This window comes from Halichoerus grypus, chromosome 9 (assembly GCF_964656455.1).
Source record: "Halichoerus grypus chromosome 9, mHalGry1.hap1.1, whole genome shotgun sequence".
Classification (NCBI taxonomy): domain Eukaryota; kingdom Metazoa; phylum Chordata; class Mammalia; order Carnivora; family Phocidae; genus Halichoerus; species Halichoerus grypus.
Genome location: NC_135720.1, coordinates 111,171,908 through 111,192,881, shown reverse-complemented (window position 1 = coordinate 111,192,881; position 20,974 = coordinate 111,171,908). Strand labels below are relative to the sequence as shown.

General features: G+C 45.3%; 1 protein-coding gene, 1 long non-coding RNA gene and 1 pseudogene across 5 annotated transcripts in view; 1 reads left to right on the top strand and 2 right to left on the bottom strand.

The window, feature by feature from the left end:
• CMTR1 (cap methyltransferase 1) overlaps nt 1-20,974 on the top strand; it is a 51,453-nt gene that overhangs the window by 10,233 nt on the left and 20,246 nt on the right. For 2 of the 4 annotated variants that reach the window (XM_078055386.1, XM_036074356.2), the window contains exons 3-13: nt 3,202-3,353; nt 5,197-5,355; nt 8,030-8,122; nt 9,546-9,617; nt 10,772-10,866; nt 10,986-11,058; nt 15,660-15,858; nt 16,649-16,767; nt 18,777-18,873; nt 19,197-19,329; nt 20,059-20,238. In XM_078055386.1, the coding sequence (XP_077911512.1) occupies nt 3,202-3,353; nt 5,197-5,355; nt 8,030-8,122; nt 9,546-9,617; nt 10,772-10,866; nt 10,986-11,058; nt 15,660-15,858; nt 16,649-16,767; nt 18,777-18,873; nt 19,197-19,329; nt 20,059-20,238 (1,372 nt within the window). Of the gene's footprint in view, nt 1-185; nt 244-3,201; nt 3,354-5,196; nt 5,356-8,029; nt 8,123-9,545; nt 9,618-10,771; nt 10,867-10,985; nt 11,059-15,659; nt 15,859-16,648; nt 16,768-18,776; nt 18,874-19,196; nt 19,330-20,058; nt 20,239-20,974 lie in introns of those variants that run through there. The other 2 variants (XM_078055389.1, XM_078055387.1) reach the window with 2 other exon arrangements.
• On the bottom strand, nt 321-741 carry LOC118524266 (cytochrome c oxidase subunit 6A1, mitochondrial pseudogene; annotated as a pseudogene).
• On the bottom strand, nt 15,403-18,782 carry LOC144379087 (uncharacterized). The gene is made up of 2 exons (XR_013441271.1): nt 18,573-18,782; nt 15,403-17,017 (listed from the first exon to the last, which is right to left on the bottom strand). It is a non-coding gene; the product is annotated as an uncharacterized LOC144379087 (long non-coding RNA).

The window sequence follows — 20,974 nt, the reverse complement described above, 5'->3', positions numbered from 1 at the left end:
TAAGTTTATTCTAATTTTTTCAAACATGTCATAGGCCTTTTCTTTCTTCTGCAAAATGTTATATTTCTAAAAGAAAAAAACCGCATATTTATTTTAGCTATCTGATTTTTGTTTTTTAAAATTTTTATTATTTTAATTTTTTTTTTCATTGACCAATCTAAGTTATTTATTTAAGCCATCTCCTGCCATAAACACAAGATGGAAGATCAGTATACTGGTCATCATTTGACGCAAGTAAAGAAGGTGAGCTTGAGGTCCCATATACTTTTCTGGTCCTCGTGCAGAGTCATGGTCCAAACCAGTGCTGTGGTCCCCACTGGGTAGTGGTCCAGGTTCTCTCTATTCATTTTCATAGGTGGTTGGAAGTGGATTCATGTGAGACTTATGGAATACAGTGTGACTACCATCTCCCCAGGGAAAGGGCTTGGACCTGTTGCAGAGATGGGGGTAGGCGACAAACTCAGGGTTCTCTGTGCTCTCCGTGATGTGACTTCAGGATGACATTCATCATACTCACTCCCACACCAGGATGTGCTATGAAGTAGGAGAGGGCCTTCCACATCTGAGCTGAGCCCTCCTCATTGCCGTGGGTGCCACTCAACATGGACTGCCCCAGCTGTGCCCCAGACCGACCTAGCAGCCCAGAAACCCAGGACCCAGCTGCCACCACCATTTTCAACCTGGACCTTAGTTATCTGATTTTTAAACTCTTTGAGGGTAGGATTATTTCTTTAGGAGAGTGCCCCATTGTATATAGCATGGACCTTTTATAGAACATGTCCTGAGCCAAAGTGTTGTCTGATCAATTAATACCAGTGTTTTGTTCTCTTGACAGGTCTGATAGATATCCTATTTCAGCCTACTGGCCGGAGGGGTGGGGGAATGGGAGTTCTTTTTTTTTAAGATTTTATTTATTTATTCATGAGAGACAGAGAGAGAGAGAGAGAGAGAGAGAGAGAGAGAGGCAGAGGGAGAAGCAGACTTCCCGCGGAGCAGGGACCCTGATGCGGGACTCGATCCCAGGACTCTGGGATCATGACCTGAGCCGAAGGCAGACGCTTAACGACTGAGCCACCCAGGCGCCCGGGAATGGGAGTTCTTAAATAATAGTCCTAGGAAGGCCCAGTTCTCTATTAAGATATAGGCATTTCATACTCATGCTTAAACTCTTTGTTGTTGTTTAACCTTTTTTTAAAGTGTAAAGACTTAATTTTTTTTTTTTTAAATGGCGCCAGGTTATAAAGCAGCTTTATTTAAAACCGTCTTCGTCGGGGCGCCTGGGTGGCTCAGTCGTTAAGCGTCTGCCTTGGGCTCAGGTCATGGTCCCAGGGTCTTGGGATCGAGCCCCACATTGGGCTCCCCGCTCGGCGGGAAGCCTGCTTCTCCCTCTCCCACTCCCCCTGCTTGTGTTCCCTCTCTTGCTGTGTCTCTCTCTGTCAAATAAATAAATGAAATCTTAAAAAAAAAAAAAATCATCTTTGTCAAAGTTTTAACACTGGAACAAAGTTAAATGTACCTAAATGAGACTTGAAGCTATTTTTGGTAATAGTACAAATTTTGTCCTATGGGTATTACTATTTTCAAGTTTTCTCTTCTATATGAAACTGTTGAAAGGAAAATTTAAGTATGTTACAACTCATAGATTACTTTGTACTTGCCTCATTCTATAAACAAATGTATTAGTAATTAGTATATTGAGGCCATCAATCAAGACTTAAATTTTTTTAAAAATTCATTCTAGTGAATACTTAAGTTTTATTAAATGGGAAGACTCAATCCAGGTGTTGGAGATGGAAAGTTGAGTGGGACACAGTTCCCGCTCTCCAGGAGGGACCCTGGCCAGTGGGATGGCGTCTGTGATGGGTGCTGTGCTGGTGGTGCTGCTGCCCCTGGAGCACAGTGCGAGGGAGAGCTGGGCCTGGGGGGCTAGGGAAGAGCATTTGGTTTTTCTCAAATGTTAACCCTGAACAAGTTTGTGTTCTCATGGGGAAGTGGACGGATCAGTGCAGATAGACTTTAGAATTATGATGTCATTGCAAGTTCTGAATACTTGAATTGTGACCATCATGATCTCTGAAGAATTGTTTTACACGGCTGCCTTTCCTCAACACCTCCCACAAGCAGCCAGGCTTTGACTCATCAACGCAGATAGTTTAGTGTGTGTAGGGCAGGGTGGTGATGGAAAGAGAACAGTTACTCCTCTAAAATGTCACAGCTTGGGGCGCCTGGGTGGCTCAGTCGTTAAGCGTCTGCCTTCGGCTTAGGTCATGATCCCAGGGTCCTGGGATCGAGCCCTGCATCGGGCTCTCTGCTCGGTGGGAAGCCTGCTTCTCCCTCTCCCACTCCCCCTGCTTGTGTTCCCTCTCTCGCTGTTGCTTTCTCTGTGTCAAATAAATGAAATCTTAAAAAAAAAAAAAGTCACAGCTCATCTGTGAGCCAGCTCTTCTTTGGGGCAGTGCTATAAATCCTCTTACCTGTAAGTTTAAAGGACTGTGAAAACAAAGGAAACTAGGAGATTAAACAATCAGAAACTGTTAGTCCCATGATAGAATTGTTGAAAATAGGGGCGCCTGGGTGGCTCAGTCGTTAAGCGTCTGCCTTCGGCTCAGGTCGTGGTCCCAGGGTCCTGGGATCAAGCCCTGCATCGGGTTCCCTGCTCTGTGGGAAGCCTGCTTCTCCCTCTCCCACTCCCCCGGCTTGTGTTCCCTCTCTTGCTGTGTCTCTCTCTGTCAAATAAATAAAATCTTAAAAAAAAAAAAAAAAGAATTGTTGAAAATGGAGCTAGGTATCCATGTTTGGAAGTTGATGTTCAAATAATAAGCAGCAGAAATAACAATCGTATCTTCAATAAATACATTTTATATTTGACGGTGTACTTTCAAACACATTATTTCATTTTCATACAAACCCATGAGGTAGGTATTACCATCTCAGTTTTATAGGAGAAAAATTGAAAGGGTGGGACAGGACACCTGATATTTTGAGCTCCCATCGTGTGTCAGGTACCATTAGGAACTTTTAGTGACTTGCCCAAGATAACATAGTAAGAGGTAGAGAATACAGTTAACCCTGGGTCATTTTATGAAGTTGATGTATGGAATGCATATACTGAACACTAGTTGAATAAATGAAACTTGGACTTCTTGAGGATACTTGGTGCCCTAAACTCACCTGAGCATTTTCTTTTTTTTTCTTTTCCAGCATCTACCACGAGCCTAAGTGGGTCTGACAGTGAGACTGAGGGGAAGCAACATAGCTCTGACTCTTTTGACGATGCATTCAAAGCAGACTCCCTTGTGGAGGGAACTTCTTCTCGCTATTCCATGTATAATAGTGTCTCCCAGAAGCTTATGGTATGTCAGTGCTTGGGTTGGGTTTCTAAAGCTCCACCAGCAGAATAAGAGAAGGGAAATTGTATTGGTGTGAAAAGAAAAGCTATGGCATGAGTTTTTCCTCTGCTTTCCAGCTACTGAAATTTAGTAGAGTGTGTGGCCCCCTTAATAGAAATATCTGTCACATCTGAATCATCCATGGGAAGTGGCTGTGCAGGCCTACTTGTCCTGTCTTGTCCAGAGCTGGATCACCCTTTGGTCTCCTTAGTAATGAAAGCTTACCATGAGTACACGTGAACGTACTTCCCTGCACATGGACATGTGTGGTTGGGTAAAGATGCTTCATGATGTGAGTTTTTGCTCTAGTGAATGATCTCAAGAGAAATGACTAAAATCCTGCTCACTCCTGAGTGCCCAAAATAAATGAGAGTAGTACAATCTTTTATATGACTTTGAAAAGAAGATCCAGTTTTCCTTCCCAAATTCTATACCCCATTGATATACCAGAAGAAGGAAAGTGACTAGGAAGACCTGCTCACTTTCCTGATCAAACTTCAGTGTAAGTGCACAAAGGTTAGGGAAATCCAAGTTTGCTTTCTGGCTAGCTTTAATATTATAGGTATTTAACTCCTCCATTTTCTTTTGGATTCATTTAAGAATGAGAACTGCCACTTCTGAGGTCATAGGATTCTAGTTTGGGGGCCACAAATTTTGGGGAAGTGGACAATGGGGAGGTTTGTGACTTTTGTTTTTGTTTTTAAAGATTTATTTATTTATTTGAGAGAGAGAGTGGGAGGGCGGGGGCAAAGAAAGAGAGGGTACCCCTCAGTCAGCCTTTTTGACCTGGGGAGAGATTTGTGGCTACTATAGAAATTCTGTCCAACTCTTGAGTTGGTAATGCCCCTTCCAAAGGGAATATAGACCTTCAAGGGGGGATTACATTTTCTTAGGATTGGAGTTATTTTATCAGACAAGGATCCTTGGGGTTTGGGATTTGGGTCTCTGATTTTGGGGGTATATAACTGGGCCCAGTGACTCTAGAGTTTAGTATGAGCTTATGGACAGTTGTGACATTTAAAAAAATGTTCCCAGGGCGCCTGGGTGGCTCAATCAGTTAAGTGTCTGACTCTTGGTTTCAGCTCAGGTCATGATCTCAGGGTCGTGAGACTGAGCCCCGCATTGGGCTCTGTGCTGGGCGTGGAGCCTGCTTGGGATTCTCTCTTTCCCTCTCCCCCACCCCCCCGCCTCAAAAAAGAAAAAAAAGAAAGTTCCTGTCCAGTATCTTATGGTACTTATGGTACTTATGGTACTTATGGTCCATACCTCAATTTTACATGAAGTGAGTTTTCAGTTAATATCTTGATTAAGTGGGCTCCTGCAAGCCCTCATTGTCTTTACCTAATAAGGTTATTTGAGTGGCTGAGGATAAGGTAGAGTTGCTGCTTGAAGCAGTTCCATTGTAAATTATGTTCTCTTTATCAACTCAACTCTAGATCTACTTTTCACTTAATCAGACAAATTAATTGGAAGGGTAGTTGTGCAGATGTCCAATGAGATTCATTAAGTGCTCTTGGTGCTTTTAATTACAGCTATGAGGTGCCTTCTCATTTATCCAACTTCTGGTTGCCCTAGACTTTCACCTCCAGAGTAGATAGCCACTGGGCCCACAGTTAAACTGCAGTTACTTATTTATGCTTATTTTCTTCATTAGGCTAGATGGAAAACTTCCAGCCTTACTCCTCTGTTTCTCAGACTTTAGCATAATATCTGACACATGGCAGGGGCTGAGTAAATGTTTGTTTATATAAGTGCTCCATTATTATCTGTTTATTTATATAAATGCTCTATTTTGTCTCTTTTTCAGGCCAAGATGGGCTTCAGGGAAGGTGAAGGATTGGGTAAATACAGCCAGGGTCGGAAGGACATCGTTGAGGCCTCTAATCAGAAAGGTCGAAGAGGCTTGGGTCTGACACTGCAAGGCTTTGATCAAGAGCTGAATGTGGACTGGCGAGATGAGCCAGAGGTAACTGGTGAGGGGAGGAGGAGACAGGAAAGCCAACTTGTGTTTTCATATGCATGGTTTAAGTAGCCATGTTAACAAACTAGAAGTCTCCAGAGGCAGTGGGAATTAGAACTGAGTTTTTACATGGAAAGTACTGCAGATGTCTGGAATGGAAACAGGAGAAAGATACTGGGGGAGATATGCTAGGGTGTGGATTTGTTTTCTATTAAAGACCAGTGGGTAGAAGATGCTGGACGGCAGAGTTTGGCTCCAGAAAGGACTTTAATAAATAGATACACCTTTCCACTAGTGGCTAAGGTACCTCACAAGGTAATGAGTTCCCTCTGCTGAAAGGCTTCAAAGGGGTTGAATGAGGACCCGCTCTCCCATTGGGTGAATGACTGGATTAGGTGCCCTCTAATGTCCTGCACCTCTATAGGTTTATGGCACCCCAGCTCTATGTAGGTGTGTGTTTGTACTGCATAGCTTTCCTCTTTTGGGTTTAGTCTGCTTATCTGCTTGGATACCAGTTTGTTTTAACCCCAACTACCAAAAGAGACTCCTATCCTTTTTCATGGCACAGATGATGTTGAGATTTTATTTTTATTCATTTATATATGTCCTATCTTATTTCACAGAGGATTCAAAGTGGGTATAATGAAACAATTAAAAATAATGATGAAATATTGCCGTTATAGAGTTGAAACTAGAGAAAATAGAACACAAATGTCTCGTCTTCTACGTAGCTGGTGTAGTTGAGCTTCACATGTGCTCTGAACTCTGGAGAATTGATATTTTATTTGTCTCTCTGATGTTCCAGTTCAGGAAAGAACTCCCATGAATTGCACATGATAAAAGCCTAATAAGGCTTCAGAGTAAGATGCTGACAAGCCAGGAGCTAATGGCTTCTGGTGGTGGTCCTGCTGTGTTGCCTTGTAGTTGTGGGGAGTCGAGACCAGCAGAATAGCAGATGAGACAGTGCAGAATAGGGTAAATATTTGTGATTGGTTTTTACCTCAGAAATTCATGGTGCTTTTCGTGTCCTCATTTGTATGAAAACCAGTAAAGAATCCTGATCCTCATAGTGGGGCAGAATTAGAATTAACTTAGCTAAACTCAGAATCTCAAATTCACCCATAAAATCTCTACTTTTAATGGAGACAGGCTATTGAAATCCCTTTTTGAGGCAGGGCTCTCCTAATTATCATTTACCGTGAATCAGTTTTTCTCCTACAAAAGATGCCCTATTTCTTGGTTACGAGTTTGGCTTAACTATTAGTTGGTATCCACTTCTTTAAGGGAGATGAGTCTGGGTCGCCTCAGGTGACTGTCCAGTCCTGGAGTCACTGCAGAGGAAGTGCCTGGTGGCTTCTGCAGCGCAGGATTTTAGAGTGCAAGGTTTGACCCTTCAGACAGAGTCCACTTTGCAGTCCATTTTTGCTCTTGATGTTCACGCTTCTATGGGGAGATTGAGTCTGGCTTATTCTCTCCAAAGGGACATCCCAAGTGTACATGCGCTTTCTTCCCCATAGAGTTTATAACTTATAACCATTTATAAGTGGTTAAAGGTGATGGATTTGATTGAGGGTGGGGGGTGGGGGGAGCCATGATTCACTGCCAGATTCATGGACAAAAGGGCTTCCGTAAATTTTTAAACTTTTTCTCTGTTGTTGATGGTTGGCTTGCCCTCAAGACCTTGCATTGTGTTACCATTTTATGCCTTTCAGAGCATGTAATATTACCTTTGATCACATTGCTTCAATTTGCAATGGTGAATCTCTTCTCCACACTTGCTTGGGAGGCAGGGTGTAGAGCTGCCATGCAGGTTAGTCACCTGTTTAGGTTTTATAATCCATGTCTCTAGCTCAGTGAACATAGTCCTGGCTGCACCTTAGAATCATCTGGGGTCTTCTAAAAAATGTGATTATACCCAGTTTCTGCCTCAGACTGACAGAGTCATATACTCTGAGGGTGAGGCCTTGTTATCAGTACTTTTTAAAAGAACAGCAGAGGGATGCTTGGCTAGCTAAGTTGATGGAGCATGCAACTCTTGATCTCAGGGTTGTGAGTTTGAGCTCCATGTTGGGTGTAGAGATTACTTAACAATAAATAAAGTCTTTAAAAAAAAAAAAAGACTGCAGATATTTCTAATGTGTAATGTAATTCAAAAATTAAGAGAAAGCACCATTGAGATGCCAGTTTCTGCCCTGGGAATAAATAGGCAAGGAATCCTATTTGTGAATAACACTTTGAAAGGCATCAGGAGGTGAGACTCATTGCCATTGGGTCTTCCTGGTATAATTACCTTTTCATAGACTTATATCCTGTGTGTACTTCTGTGTGTCCCCAGTGCTATGATTGTAGGCCCCTGGGTCAAGGACCATGTCTTTTTAACTGCATTCTGAGTACTTAGCCCACAGTACGTATTTATGAAATAATATTGGAATAAATGAAAGAAACTTTGAAGTTTGGGAAGTTGCTGAAGATTCAAACTAAAACTGTATCTGGCCTTCCAAAGTTAACCTTCAGTGTCCTGGCTCAGTTCTCATGTCTGACCAGCACATTTGGCCTCAGCTTCCCAGGCCCTTCCATCTGTCTGAGTCCCTTTTGATTGTTTTGGGGAAGCCCTGGCAAGTTGGGGCATAGCCCTGAGGGGCCATCTTCCCTGACTGACTTGCCTCTTTTTTGTTTGTAGCCCAGTGCCTGTGAGCAGGTGTCATGGTTTCCAGAATGTACCACTGAAATTCCTGACACTCAGGAAATGAGCGATTGGATGGTTGTGGGAAAGGTAGGATTTCAGGAAAATGTACCCTGAATTCTTGGCACTTACCTCCTGACTTTTCTTCTTGAGTCCAGTGTGTATGTATGTATACTCATAGTTTAAGAAAAATGTGAATCTGACCATTCTGGCAAGAATAAAGTTTTGTCAAGGTGGTGTGTCAAGGGCTTTACAGATATGCCCCTGGGAGATGTGACAGGGTTTTTTTCTCCTAGTCATTTAACTTGCAAGGCAGCACAAAATGCATAACTTCTGTCTTCCTCATGGATGCTTTTTAGAGTAGATTATACATTTGTGTATATTCTCGTCACTGCTGGGCACTGTTCCAGGTAGATGAAAAGACACTGTCCCTGTCCTCTGAAAATAATGAGGGAGTTTTTACAGAGGGAATTTGTTTAATCTCCTTCTGGAAAACTAAGAATAAAGTACATAGCTACCAAATCAGTATGGTCTAGAGAGCAGTTCTCAAAGTGTAGGGCCCCCTGGGGATCTCCCAGGACCCTTTCAAGGGCTCTACAGGGTCAAAGTTATTTTCATAATGGTACTGGAAAGTTACTTGCTTTTTTTCACTCATTCTGTCACAAGTGTCCAGTGGAGTCTTCCAGAGGCTATATCACTACCAGTTGAATGCAAATGCAGAGAGGAGATTCTAGCCATCTTATATTAAGCCAGATAGTAAGAGATTTGTAAAAATGAAAAACAGTGCCACTCTTCTCATTAAAAGTCTTTTGGGGAAATATAGTTATTTTTCATAAAAATATGTTATTTATGTTAACATAATGCATTCTTTTACACTGAATAAATAAGAATGGTCTCAGTTTCTAATAATAAATGTTGATATGTATATATCCCCCACATAAACAAAAGCTCTTTGGGGTCCTCAGTCGTTTTGAAATATGTAAAACTTGAGAACTCCCAAGTTTGAACATCATTTGTTTAGAGATAGCCTCACTCAGCCATGAGGTTGGATTTGACACCCCTGTGAGGGTCTCTTGGGCCCTTGTTATCTCTGATGCTACCAGGTCAGTGCCTGGTGCCCTACAGTTGTAGCCCTCACAGATCAGGAGGCTTCCTGGTTGAAGGACCGGTTTCTGTCATTTAGGGCAGTTTCCATCCTTCTGCCTCCATGCTCTGGGGGCAGACAGCTTGAATGTTTCCTTCCTGTTTGCTTTTCTCAGCCTCAGCATTCATGAGTCTTGTATCCATATGGTGCTCTAGTCAGAGCACCCAGGGGGCTGCTTCATCTCACAGCCATCTGGAGCATAGCCAGAGGGATTTAGGATTTTCTCTTTCCCGCCCCTCAGGGATTGATGTTCTTGGCAGAGACTCAAGCCCCTTCTTGCTCTACTCACTTAGAACCCTCGTTTCTCTATTCATTCCCCCCAACTGCAATCATACGTGGTCATTATCGATTATTTTCTTCTTTCTGTAGAGAAAGATGGTTATTGAAGACGAGACAGAGTTTTGTGGGGAAGAGCTGCTTCACAGTGTGTTGCAGTGTAAGGTAAGGCCTGTGGCTAGAGCTGGGCTGGAAAACCTTGTGTGAGGGCATGTGCTGGGCTCTTCTAGTTCTTTTAAATTGGTTGGGGGTTGGGGGGGCTGAAGTTTAGCTAAGATTTTTCTCCGAAATGTGAGATGTGTGGCTTGCTACATTTCTCCAATGTATCCTTTTTCCTGGGGCCTTGTAGTGTTGTGCTGTCCCTGTGGTCAGTAGCCAGGAAAGGCTCCACTTAACCTCAGTGGGTCGGTTCATCACGGTCCTGAGGGGGCCTGGCTTAGTGAAAGGTTTGGAATCATTCTTTACTGCCAGATAGACCTGAATTCACATCCTTGTTTTGTAACTTTCTTGCTGTGTGACCTTGGGCCAGTTGCTTTAGCTGCTCTGAATTTGAGTTCCTCATCTGTAAAATGGGGAGAAAATACTTCCCGGGATTGTTGTGAGAATTAAATGGGATAGTCAGTGTGAAGCTCCTAACACACTGGGCAAATGTTAGTCTCTCCTTGATAGCTTTTGGTGTGAGTTTGTGTCAGGAAGTACATTGCCCAGGGCAGGATGAGCCAGGGAAACTCTGAGGAAGAAATGGGTTGGAGAAGAAGCCTCAGCCCAGCCTCACCAAATTAATTTTTTTTGCAGGCAGAGGGTTGGGAATATCCTTAAGGTGACTGGAACTCAGGTGAAGTGAGGCTTTTTTTTTTCTCAGGGAGAAAATTGGAGAAGGGAAAAGGGATCCCTACTGTGTGGGTAGGTGCCATCACAAAACACTGGTCTTGGTTTGCTTTGCCCTCTGAGTGAGCCTTAATATCAGTACTCTGGTCCCTTGGAAAGTTGCTGCTGGAGTGGAGAGAGATTTGCTCTGAGGATTTGTGATGCCAACAGGTGACTCTGTGCCTACCCACAGGTGCCATTTATTAACCACTTTGCAGGGACATGCTTACATTTTATTTATTTATTTATTTATTACCACTTCACAGGTGAGGTAGTTGAGGGTCAGAGAGATTGAGCAATTTGTCTAGGGTCACACAACTGGTCACTTCAGAGCTGGGATGCAGCAGTATTGTAGCTCTTCCAGGGCTAAGTTGGGCTCCTCAAGCTCTTAAGTCCCCTGTCCCATCCTGGAGGGTGATGCTCACCTCGAGGTTCTGATTCTCTTTGGGCAGAGTGTGTTTGATGTCCTGGATGGGGAGGAGATGCGGCGAGCTCGGACCCGGGCCAATCCCTACGAGATGATCCGAGGAGTCTTCTTCTTAAACAGGTTTGCTGACATTCCCCACCTCTGCCCTCCCCTGACATGCACTGTTCTACCTTTTCGTCTCAGCCTCAGCTTTCCATACATCTGGTGTATTGAATTGTGTTTTTCCATCTTTATTTCAGGGCAGCGATGAAGATGGCTAACATGGATTTTGTGTTTGATCGCATGTTTACAAATCCACGGGACTCTTGTGGGGTGAGAACAAGATTCTTTGTCTGAATTCATAGTGCTAAATGGGCTTACGCTTCAGTGGCCCAGAAATTGCCATTTGTGCAATGCTAGGAGGATATTCCTGCTCTATGAGAGAGACTTTGCTTTGAGCTTCTCAAATTAGGTCCCATGGTGCTTCCTGTGGTCCCAGGGATGCTCCAGTGAGCAGTTGTCTCTAGGGCTTCAGGCCCAGAATTGTAGCCCCCAACTCTGCAGATCCTGCTGCTCACCCCAGGTGGAGGAGGGTAGGGCTTGCAGCAGTGGAAAGGGACATTTCTGGGCAAAATCAGCAGTTGTGACATCTGTAGGCCTAGGGAGCAGGGAGGGGGAGGGTATGAGATAGAGCGTGGGCCCTCCTCCTGCATCCATTCAACTTGTATTTATCCAGCTCCTACCATGTGCCAGGCACCAGGAATATAATTTTGAATGAGATAGATGTGATCCCTTCCCCCGTGGCACTTAGGTTCTGGACGTTCTGGTGGATTCGGGAACTGGCAAGGGTGCAGGGTGGGGATGTTTGTAAAGCCTTTCTGTGGAGCCTTTCAGTTGCTGCCAGGGTGAGTATGTGGACATTACAGTGAACCTGTTTTCCAAATTCAAACTTGTGACATCATCTGATTGGGTGTTGTGGCTGGTATGAGAAGGGAGTGCTTGGGGAAATGTGATATGAGTATTGAATGAAATGTGGGCACCTGGGTCCTTTCACTGGTCTATTTAAAATCAGTATCCTGTCTGAAAATCTAGGCTGTGTTGTTCAGTGAGGGGTTGTGGGGCAGGAAGTACAGCACTCACATCGCAGGTGATGTCACTTAAGTTCATCCCTTCTTTGGGCCTCATCTGCCTCATCCCTGAAATGAGCCCTACTAACGTGTCAGAGGGTTGGGGGAGGACCAGAGGCCCTTAAGATCTGTTCCAGTTCTAAGATCTGTGATTTCAGATGTGGCCACTTCCCTTTCTGCCTTTCTGAACCAGCTTTGTGTGGGATCATAATTACTAGATTTTGGCCCTTCTCAAGAAGTGGTAGAGCAAAATGATTTTCTACTCTGCTACATCTCATTCCTCTGAACACAGACACACCATAATGATAGAGAAAGAAAAAAGGAAATTTCATTCTAGCATTCCCTTCAGGGTTTCAAAGCACTTTTACTCAGTCCCAGAAAGTTAGTTCTCTTTGACAGTGAAGGGTCAGGAGCCAGCTGTACCCAGACCTGTTTCTGCTTCACTCACTCTCCTTCCACTAGGCCCCCTGATTATCTACCCGCTGAAGGAACTTATTTTCCAAATTCTTTAATGTTTCAGTTCCACCTGCCTAACTGCTTCCCTCCATGCTGGCAAAACTGGCATTGGACCCCTCCAGCCTGTACTCATTTCTCTCTCCCAGGTCTCCCTCCCTGTTTTCCAGGACCAGCAGGCAGCACAAAAGGGCTCTTGGAATTAGCATCTTGAGAAAATTAGGTTGATACAATGTTGGTTTAATTTTCTGAGCTCCAAATGATTTCCTTTAAACCCCTGCCTGGCAGAGGAGCTCTGTCAAGCTGCTGGGAAGTCACAGGATCATTTTGGGCTCTTGAATGTAAACGCCTCCAGCAGCTGGGATCTGGTTATTGTCTTTTGCTGTCAGGAAAGTGAAGGAGGCACCAGGGTTGTACCATTCAGGTCAAGGGTGGAGATGTTAGTTACATAGGAAAAGGTAGCTGTGTTTGTAACGCTTCAGGCACCTTCTTGACCTGAACTGATTGTTAGTGGCCATGGAGAATTGCCCTTTCAGAGATATTTCTCTGCACTCCACTATAAAAAGTGATTTCTCTCCATCCCTAGTGTTTTCTTCTCTCTTTTCCCCTGAGGACCAGAGTGACAGCCAAGCCCAGCAGGCTTGGTGTGTTTTTTAGGTGAGCAGAGATGCTCTAGAGCAGTTACCAGCAGAGATGGGAGTGGCTGAAGGCCCAGACACACACCCGAGTTTGCTAGGGTCTCAGTGGTTCTTGGATCAGGCAAATTTTAGAATAAGAGCATGGAGAATTTGAAGCTTGGGTAGGTGTGGGGAGATTGGAGGTGGGTGGCAGAGGGGATTATGAGGATTTTCACTGGCATTCTGGTTTTTTGGGTTGTGGTGAAAGGAGAAAAGAGACTAGGTGGGGAAACAAATTGTAAACAAGAATTGGAAGAGACAAGGGAAAAAAGGGAGTTTAGATTCTTTGGGTATATGCTAGCATATAATAAACCGTAACATTATGTGCGGGCTTTGTGTGCCTGGGGATATTGCTGAGGTAAGTAAATGTTGTCTGTGAAGCCTTACAGGAGACAAAAACTGAATGTGGATCTTTGAGTTGCGATGGTATCTTAGAGGAAATTAGACAGCACTTAAAAAGTGCCCACTGAGCTTGGAGTACTGCATGAGGCGATGGAAAAGGACAAGAGTTTTGACTCCAAGGAAGTTGATCCAGTTGGATGTTGTATCATCTTATGTTTGTTTAGTATTTATAGTTTTTAAGCGTCTTTGACATATGGTACTTCAATCCCACAACAGCCTTGAGAACCTACATTAGTCCCAGTTTACAGTTGAGGGAGCTCAAGCTTACAGGTGTAAATTATATGCTGCCTTTAACTGCACAGCCGATAAGTGGCAGAGGTGAGAACTCTAGCTGTCCGTTCTATGAAAAGACCTTCTGGCCGTGACCTGTGAGGGCCACATGTCTAAAATCAAAGAATGAGATCATACTTACGCCCTCTTTTTGGAGGTGAGATTCTTTCATTGATTCATTTTCCTTCCTTCACCCAGTCTTCCTCTGGGCCAGTGTCTCGCTGGGAAAGCCTAGAGCCTGGGGCTAGGCATGGCCAGTGGTAAAGAACGTTATTTTTCCTCTTTTCCAGTGTGTGCAGGCCTTAAACTTGTGACCCTTGCCTCATTACCACTGTGCTGCCTAGAAAACGCTACATAATGTTCTCAGCAAATGCCATTAGGTCTTTTTTTGTGTGCAAATGAATATAATCCAAAAATGTGAATAATTGATGGCTCAGGAACAAAGAATACTGGGCTAGATTGGTGGAGAAGAAGAGAAAGAACTGATATATCTCAGCATGCCTGGGTGGGCTTGTCAGAGGATGATGAAGTTTATTTTTAGCTAAAGTCAGTTTCTCCAGAGAGTTCTTCACTGTTTTGGTAAAGCTGGATAGCTATCAGCAGAGGCAGGGCCCTTTTCACCCAGAAAGTGACTAGATTGTGAACATTAGTATTTTCCATTTCTTTCTTAAAACTATTTCCCCTGAAGCTTTCTGATCTTTATCTAGCAGTTACAGAACTCTGGACAAGTACTCAGCCATGACAAACCTATGGAGAGGGAAGGCCGAGCTGCCTAAGCTCCTTCTCGCTGGATATTCCTCAGGGTCCTCTGTAGTCACCTGTTCTAGAGCTCAACCTCTTGTCACCAGTGCAGATGGTATATCCCCTCTGCCTTGGAGCCAGGTTGGGACAAGTAGAATTCACCCTTTATGACCAGGTGTATAAAAGAGAAACTATGGGCCAGTGCTGGGTTCAGCGTAAATTTCAGATTAAGAGTTAAAAGGTACCGGAGTGACCAAACCTATAATCCAGTAAAAATTCAAATGATTATTGTAATTTAGTTATTTCTGAGGTGGGCGGGTACTCTGGGGTTGCCCGGAGGCTGCACACCAGGGTCTCCTTCTCCCTCTCCTTGTCAGCCTCTAGCCCTCCACTGCCGCCCCATGCACCTGGCTAAGGGAGGGGCAAAGGCAGGGGAAGGGAGTGCAAAAGAGGAGGAGACTCAGTGCACTGTGATATCTTGGATTGGATTCTAGAACAGAACAAAAACTAACGAAACCTGAATCAAGTTGAATTTAGTTCATAGCAGTGTACCAATGTTGGTTTCTTAGTTTTGACAAATGGCCATGTAAGATGTTAACAAAATTGGAATCTGGATGAGGAACATATGAGAACTCAGTCTTTGCGGGTTTTCTGTAAATCTAAAATTATTCCAAAATAAAAAGTTAATTGGAAAAAAATAGGGAGAGCCAAGAAGGAAGGGGAGAAGGGGAGCAAAAGGCTGCGGTTTGGAAAGGTAGGCCCTGTGCCTGGGAGGGAGGTGTTAGAGCCCCTCAGGCTTTGGACAGGAAGACCTGAGTCTGGCAGTCGGGCTGACTGGATTCCGATTTAGCTTTGCACACAGGCTGTGAACAGGTTGCTTTGTGTCTTGGTGTCTTTTTGTCCCTGTCTGTAAGTGGGGGATGCAGCATCTATTCTGCTCAGTGGGACTCTTGTAAGGCAGGATATGGTAAGGAAAAGACTCTGAGAAATAAAAATGCATACTCAGATTCCTAGTAAGATGCTTTTATTAGGAGTCTGAGCCGGGCCCTATGGTTGAAGGCAGCAGGGGTGTTTTGAGGTGGGGATGGGCAACTCCAGAGGGCGGGGACCACGGAGGATACATATCCTGGGTGTTGTGGCCCCGGCGGGAGCTCTGCACTGTGCTTGCTGAAAGGCTCATTTTACTCCCCCTGCATTCTCCTTCCTGTTCCCCATTGAGCCAGACTTTTTCCCTTCCTCCCTTGTCCTCCACTTGCCTTTGCAGAAACCACTGGTAAAGGACCGGGAAGCTGAGCTTCTGTACTTTGCTGACGTCTGCGCAGGCCCAGGCGGTTTCTCAGAGTACGTGCTGTGGAGGAAGAAGTGGCACGCGAAGGGCTTCGGAATGACTCTGAAGGGCCCTAATGACTTCAAACTGGAGGACTTCTACTCGGCCTCCAGTGAGCTCTTCGAACCCTACTATGGTAGGGACATAGAGGAGGAGGGTACTGGGGGCGATGAGAGACCATCCTCTGTGGGGACTCTAGGTCAGAGGCAGTTATCCACTGGGCATGTTTGCTTTACTGGGTCTCTCAGCCTGGGGTTTCCAGTCCATGTCGTGAAGGTCTTGGTTCCCTCTAGACTGTCCCTTTTTACCCCCACACTTGTAGGATGCAGGTTAAACACTGCACTAGGCAAAACTCTCATCAAAACCATATTAAATCCTCTTTTCTTCTCTTGTGGTGACAGGAGATAATGAAACTGCCTGGTCTCTGGCTGAGAATGGCAGTTATTAACAAATACAAACCCCATGCCCATCTCCGGCACCATGCACCGGGGGTGGGATGCACTGGGTAACAGCTCAGCAGCCCCACAGCAGTCCCCTCCACTCTTTCTTGATTGCTGTGATTTGGCAGCAAATCCCAAGTTCTTTCGTAACAGTTCTTATTTAAAAATTGATACTGGTTTCTAAATGTAGGTGCTTTGAACACAACTTCAGTCTTGAAGAGGAAGGCCCTCTGTTTCATTTGATGACTCTTAGCTGGACAACTCATTTTGAATTCTGCTTTATTACAACAGGGCCCTGTTTTTGCCTCTTGGTCCATCACTGCAAGGCAGCTTTGCAGGATAGATCCTGCAGTGAATTGCTCCTCACAGGGCCTTTTCTCCTGGTCCTCGAGGAAAACCTGTGTTCACAGCCCCCAGAGAGCTTGTGTCCCAGCTCCTGGGATGCACAGGGTGGATGAGCTAAATGTGACTCTTGTGTCCTGCCAGGTGAGGGTGGGATTGATGGAGATGGAGATATTACCCGCCCAGAGAACATCACTGCTTTTCGGAATTTCGTCCTGGATAACACAGATCGCAAGGGTGTCCACTTTCTGATGGCTGATGGGGTAGGTGATATTCTCTCCATAGGGTGATGCTTTAGGGATTTAGCATGTTAAAGGTTTGTTTTGTTTTATTTGGTCTTTTGCTGCCCCAGACTGTGGTGGTTCACTATTCAGATAGTAGGGATGTATGATGTATGTTTTTATTCTTTTTGCACATATTTTCAATGATTCCTTTGTCAATGTTGTAATGTTGTGGACATCTTTGCTTGGAGCAAGTGGATTCTTGGCTCACTTCCTCAGAGGCCTTGGTTGGCTGTAAGAGATGGTAGGGGAGAACCATGACCAAGATGGACCAGGCAAAACTGATTGGAAAGAACATTTCCATCATTTGTCACCTGGGTGCAGCTCCTGGTAGAGGCTGTCCTTACACCCCTCAGCCTCTGGATGGCTGACAGATGACTACATAACCAAAGGCAGCAGCTTGGGGGAACCCACAGGAGGCTTTGTCAGTGGTTGGGCTGAAGTGAATATTCAGGGAGCCTTGTTCTTTGGGCAGCTGCTTGAGGTACAGAGGGCATTCCACTGTAGCTTCTTCACCTAGAAATCTGGTGCTGCAGGTAGTCTTTTCTGTAGTAAGCCACCACTTACTCTAAGAGGAATGACAGAGAATGTGGCAGTTGCTCCAGGGTCACATGGCTAGAATTGAGAAGAGCCTCAGAGCTCCTTGGGTGGCCTCTCAAGCAGTAACCACGTGGAAAGGTGAAGGAACGGGCAGGATGCCAGCATAGGATCTGAAGATGCCCTGGCTCACCAAAGCATTGTGCACGGCAGGGAACAGCAGAGACACAGGCTTGGGGGATAAAGAGGGAGGGGCTGCTCCCGCTGAGCAGATGTGGGGGCCTGCTAGTGCTTGGGAGGCAGTTGGTGCCATGTGGCAGCCAGAGTGCAGACTTGAGGGTTGTCTTTCTGCTTAGGCGATGTAGACAGGTGACTTGGGCTTTTTTTTTTTTTTTTTGATTGACTCTACAAATAGACCTGCATTTTGAGAAACATCATAAATCTGGAGGGCATTGCTAAACAATTTTGGATTCTGAGTCGTTTAGCTATTACCTTTGTAGGACTGAGTGAGGGAGACCTGGTCTGGCTGGAGCCAGCTGAACAGAGGTCAGCCTCCTTTACTTTTTAAAAAAATTATTGTGATAAAAAACACAGTGTACCATCTCAGCCATTTTTAAGTGTACAGTTCAGTAGTGCTAAGTATGTTCACGTTTTTGTGAAACAGATTTCCCTGCTTTTTTCCTTTTTGTGAAATTGAAACTCTATAGCCAGTAAACAACAACTCTCCTCTCCTCCTTCCTCCAGCCGCTGGCCTCCTTTACTTCTGTGTGAGCTTGGCTCTCTGCTCCCTGCTGGCATCTCACAAGGAGGGAGACCACTCCAGGAATAGCAAGGCACATTCTTTGAACAAACACCCTGGCTAGAGACCCTGACAGCTGGAGGGAGAGGCTCCATGGTCTTGAGACAGGAAGGGGGTTTTGGTCAGCAGAGAAAGATTACTGTGAGTGTCAGAGTAGTGCTAAGTTTTCTCCTGTCACCATACTGGGGCCTGTTCAGTGATCAGCATAGTGGCTGAGTAAGCCCAAGCAGAGTAGTCACACCACTCCCTGGCTCTTGGACTGACCAGGGCATTCTGTTTCCTATCTTGTAGTTGGCCTGTGACCAGCCAGTATTTTGCCTCTGTCCTCCCTTACTCTTCCCCTGGATTCCCACACGGGTTTTACAATTTTTTGGACCATCTCCTTGGAAAAATAGACTTGGTTCTGTCCCCTGGGAGCGATGAAGCAGCAGAAAGGCACTGTTCTACTCACCACGCCTGGGTCCTAGTGCTAGCTTCACCCAGGAGGCTACATGCCACCATGCCAAAGTAATTTAAACGCTGAGCTGTGTGTTTATCAGTCAGATGGTGGAAGTCAGTGAAAACACTTGAAGACGTCTCAGTGAAGATGGGGTAGGGATGAATGAAGTCCTCATCGTGTCTCTTTCCCGCTCTGATTCGTATCCTCTCATTTCAGGGTTTCTCAGTGGAGGGGCAGGAGAACCTGCAGGAGATCCTCAGCAAGCAGCTTCTGCTCTGTCAGTTCCTCATGGCGCTGTCTGTTGTCCGAACAGGTGACACTTCCTCAGCTGTCTCCCCAGCCTAGGACTCATTAGAGGCCCTATTGGGCAAGAGCATGTACAGGGCTTGGGAGTAAAACAAACAAAAAAACTGCTTATATCAGGTGACTCAATGAGGCTAAATGAGGAATTGAGGGAAGTAAGTGCTGTAGAATCCCCAAAGTCCCCTCTAAAGCTGAGTCTCCCCATTAAATTGCCTCTTTCAGCGGGCCCCGGTGGTGGGTTCTTGGCTTTGTCACACTTACTCCCTGAGATTACCTTACTGCCTCCTGGGGTAGAACCCACTGACTGCTCTTGGTGTTTTTGCTCTAATCTAGGAGGCCACTTCATCTGTAAAACCTTTGACCTATTCACCCCGTTTAGTGTGGGGCTCGTCTACCTGCTCTACTGCTGCTTCGAACGAGTGTGTCTCTTTAAGCCGGTCACCAGCCGTCCTGCCAACTCAGAGAGGTGAGGCCTTCCTCTCCAGTTTAATCAGACTAGTCGACTGCATGCTAGAACAGCACATCCTGATGCACCTCTCTGGCATAACTACTCAAGCTACATTAAAACCCTGATTTTAAGGATACAGTTAGAGCCAGTAGAAGGCAGGATTCGGATCCTAATGGTTCTGTGGTGTGCCACTTCAGCCTCTGCCTCCTTCTCCACAAGCCTTATTCCTCACACTTAGGTGGGGGATCCTTGGCTTGGTCCAGGAAGGAGAAGATGACCAGAAGAAGGGGCACCTTGAGGGACATGGACTGGGCAAGGGCGAGGGGGCCGCCACCCAGAGGGCACTGTTGGCTTCCCAGTTGGGACACAGTACACAGTGCTCCTGCATAATGTGAGAGAAGATGTGGCCAGTCTGAATTGCTTAGGTGGCTTGTTAAAAACACAGGTTTCTGGGCCCCATTCCTGGAGAGTCTATTAATTAAGTCTGTAATTTAACAGACTCCCTAGTGATGGTAATGCAGCCAGCCTGGCACAGGGCGGTTGGGAACCACTGCTACAGAGGGTAGAAATACAGCCCAACATCAAAAGGAAAGAATTGAATTGAACTTTTGCAGCAGAGTCTGTGTGTGCTGTTCTTTGTGCATGGACTTAAGACTGTTTAGCTTTATGACTCAGCAAAGAGTTTGGGGAGGAGGAATGTGGGGGAGAAGCCCTTGCTCAGTGCACTGACAGGGTGTCTTCTGCCAGGTATGTGGTGTGCAAGGGCCTGAAGGTGGGCATAGATGATGTGCGGGATTACCTCTTCTCAGTCAATATTAAACTCAACCAGCTGCAGAACACTGATTCTGACGTCAACCTTGTGGTCCCCTTGGAGGTGATCAAGGGAGACCATGAATTTACTGACTACATGATACGATCCAACGAGAGGTAAGCAAACCGGGTGTTTTTTGCTGATGCCACTGGGGTATCAAGGAAGACCAGAGAACGAAGGACTGAATGACTAGCTCTTAGTATCACTTTGTCAATCCTAAAAAATTGGTAACTAGGATTGGTCTGCTTGTTCCAGGGCTCCTTGGACTTTGGGGACTTTGGGGACTCTCGTCCTACCCCCATGCCCTTCTCGAGGGTGGCCAGTGGGAACCTGGTTGGTACAGCCCTGCCCATGGGAGCCTGAGGATGATAGTGAAAACTAATAGATAGCAGCCTTGTCCTGTGTCCCTGGAGGCAGGAGTAACTGCTCTTTAATTGCTTCTGTGAAAGGCTGTCATGGTTGTTGCCTTGTGAAGCTCCCTGTCGGAGACAGGAGATGGCCAGGAAGCAAGGATGCAGCATGCTTTGGAAATTTCTGGTATTAAAGCTTTTTTTGCCAGTTCATGAATTCCCCAGACAGGTGATCTGAATGCTGTTTTGTTTTGTTTTGTTTTGTTTTGTTTTGTTTTAAACCTTCTTTGATCCCCTCCTTCCCCCTTGCTGTTACTGGTAATAATTTAAAAGTAGTGACAGTGGTTCCGTTTTCTAAGTGGGCAGGCCTGAGAGAAAAGTTTTCTGAGGTACGTTGGAGAGTTGTATAGTAGCAGTGAGTCAGTAGAAGTGCTTTCTCACAGGGCAAAACAGGCGTTGGAAAGGTCATTTCTAAGTCACAGTCCCGACTCCTAGAGAAGTT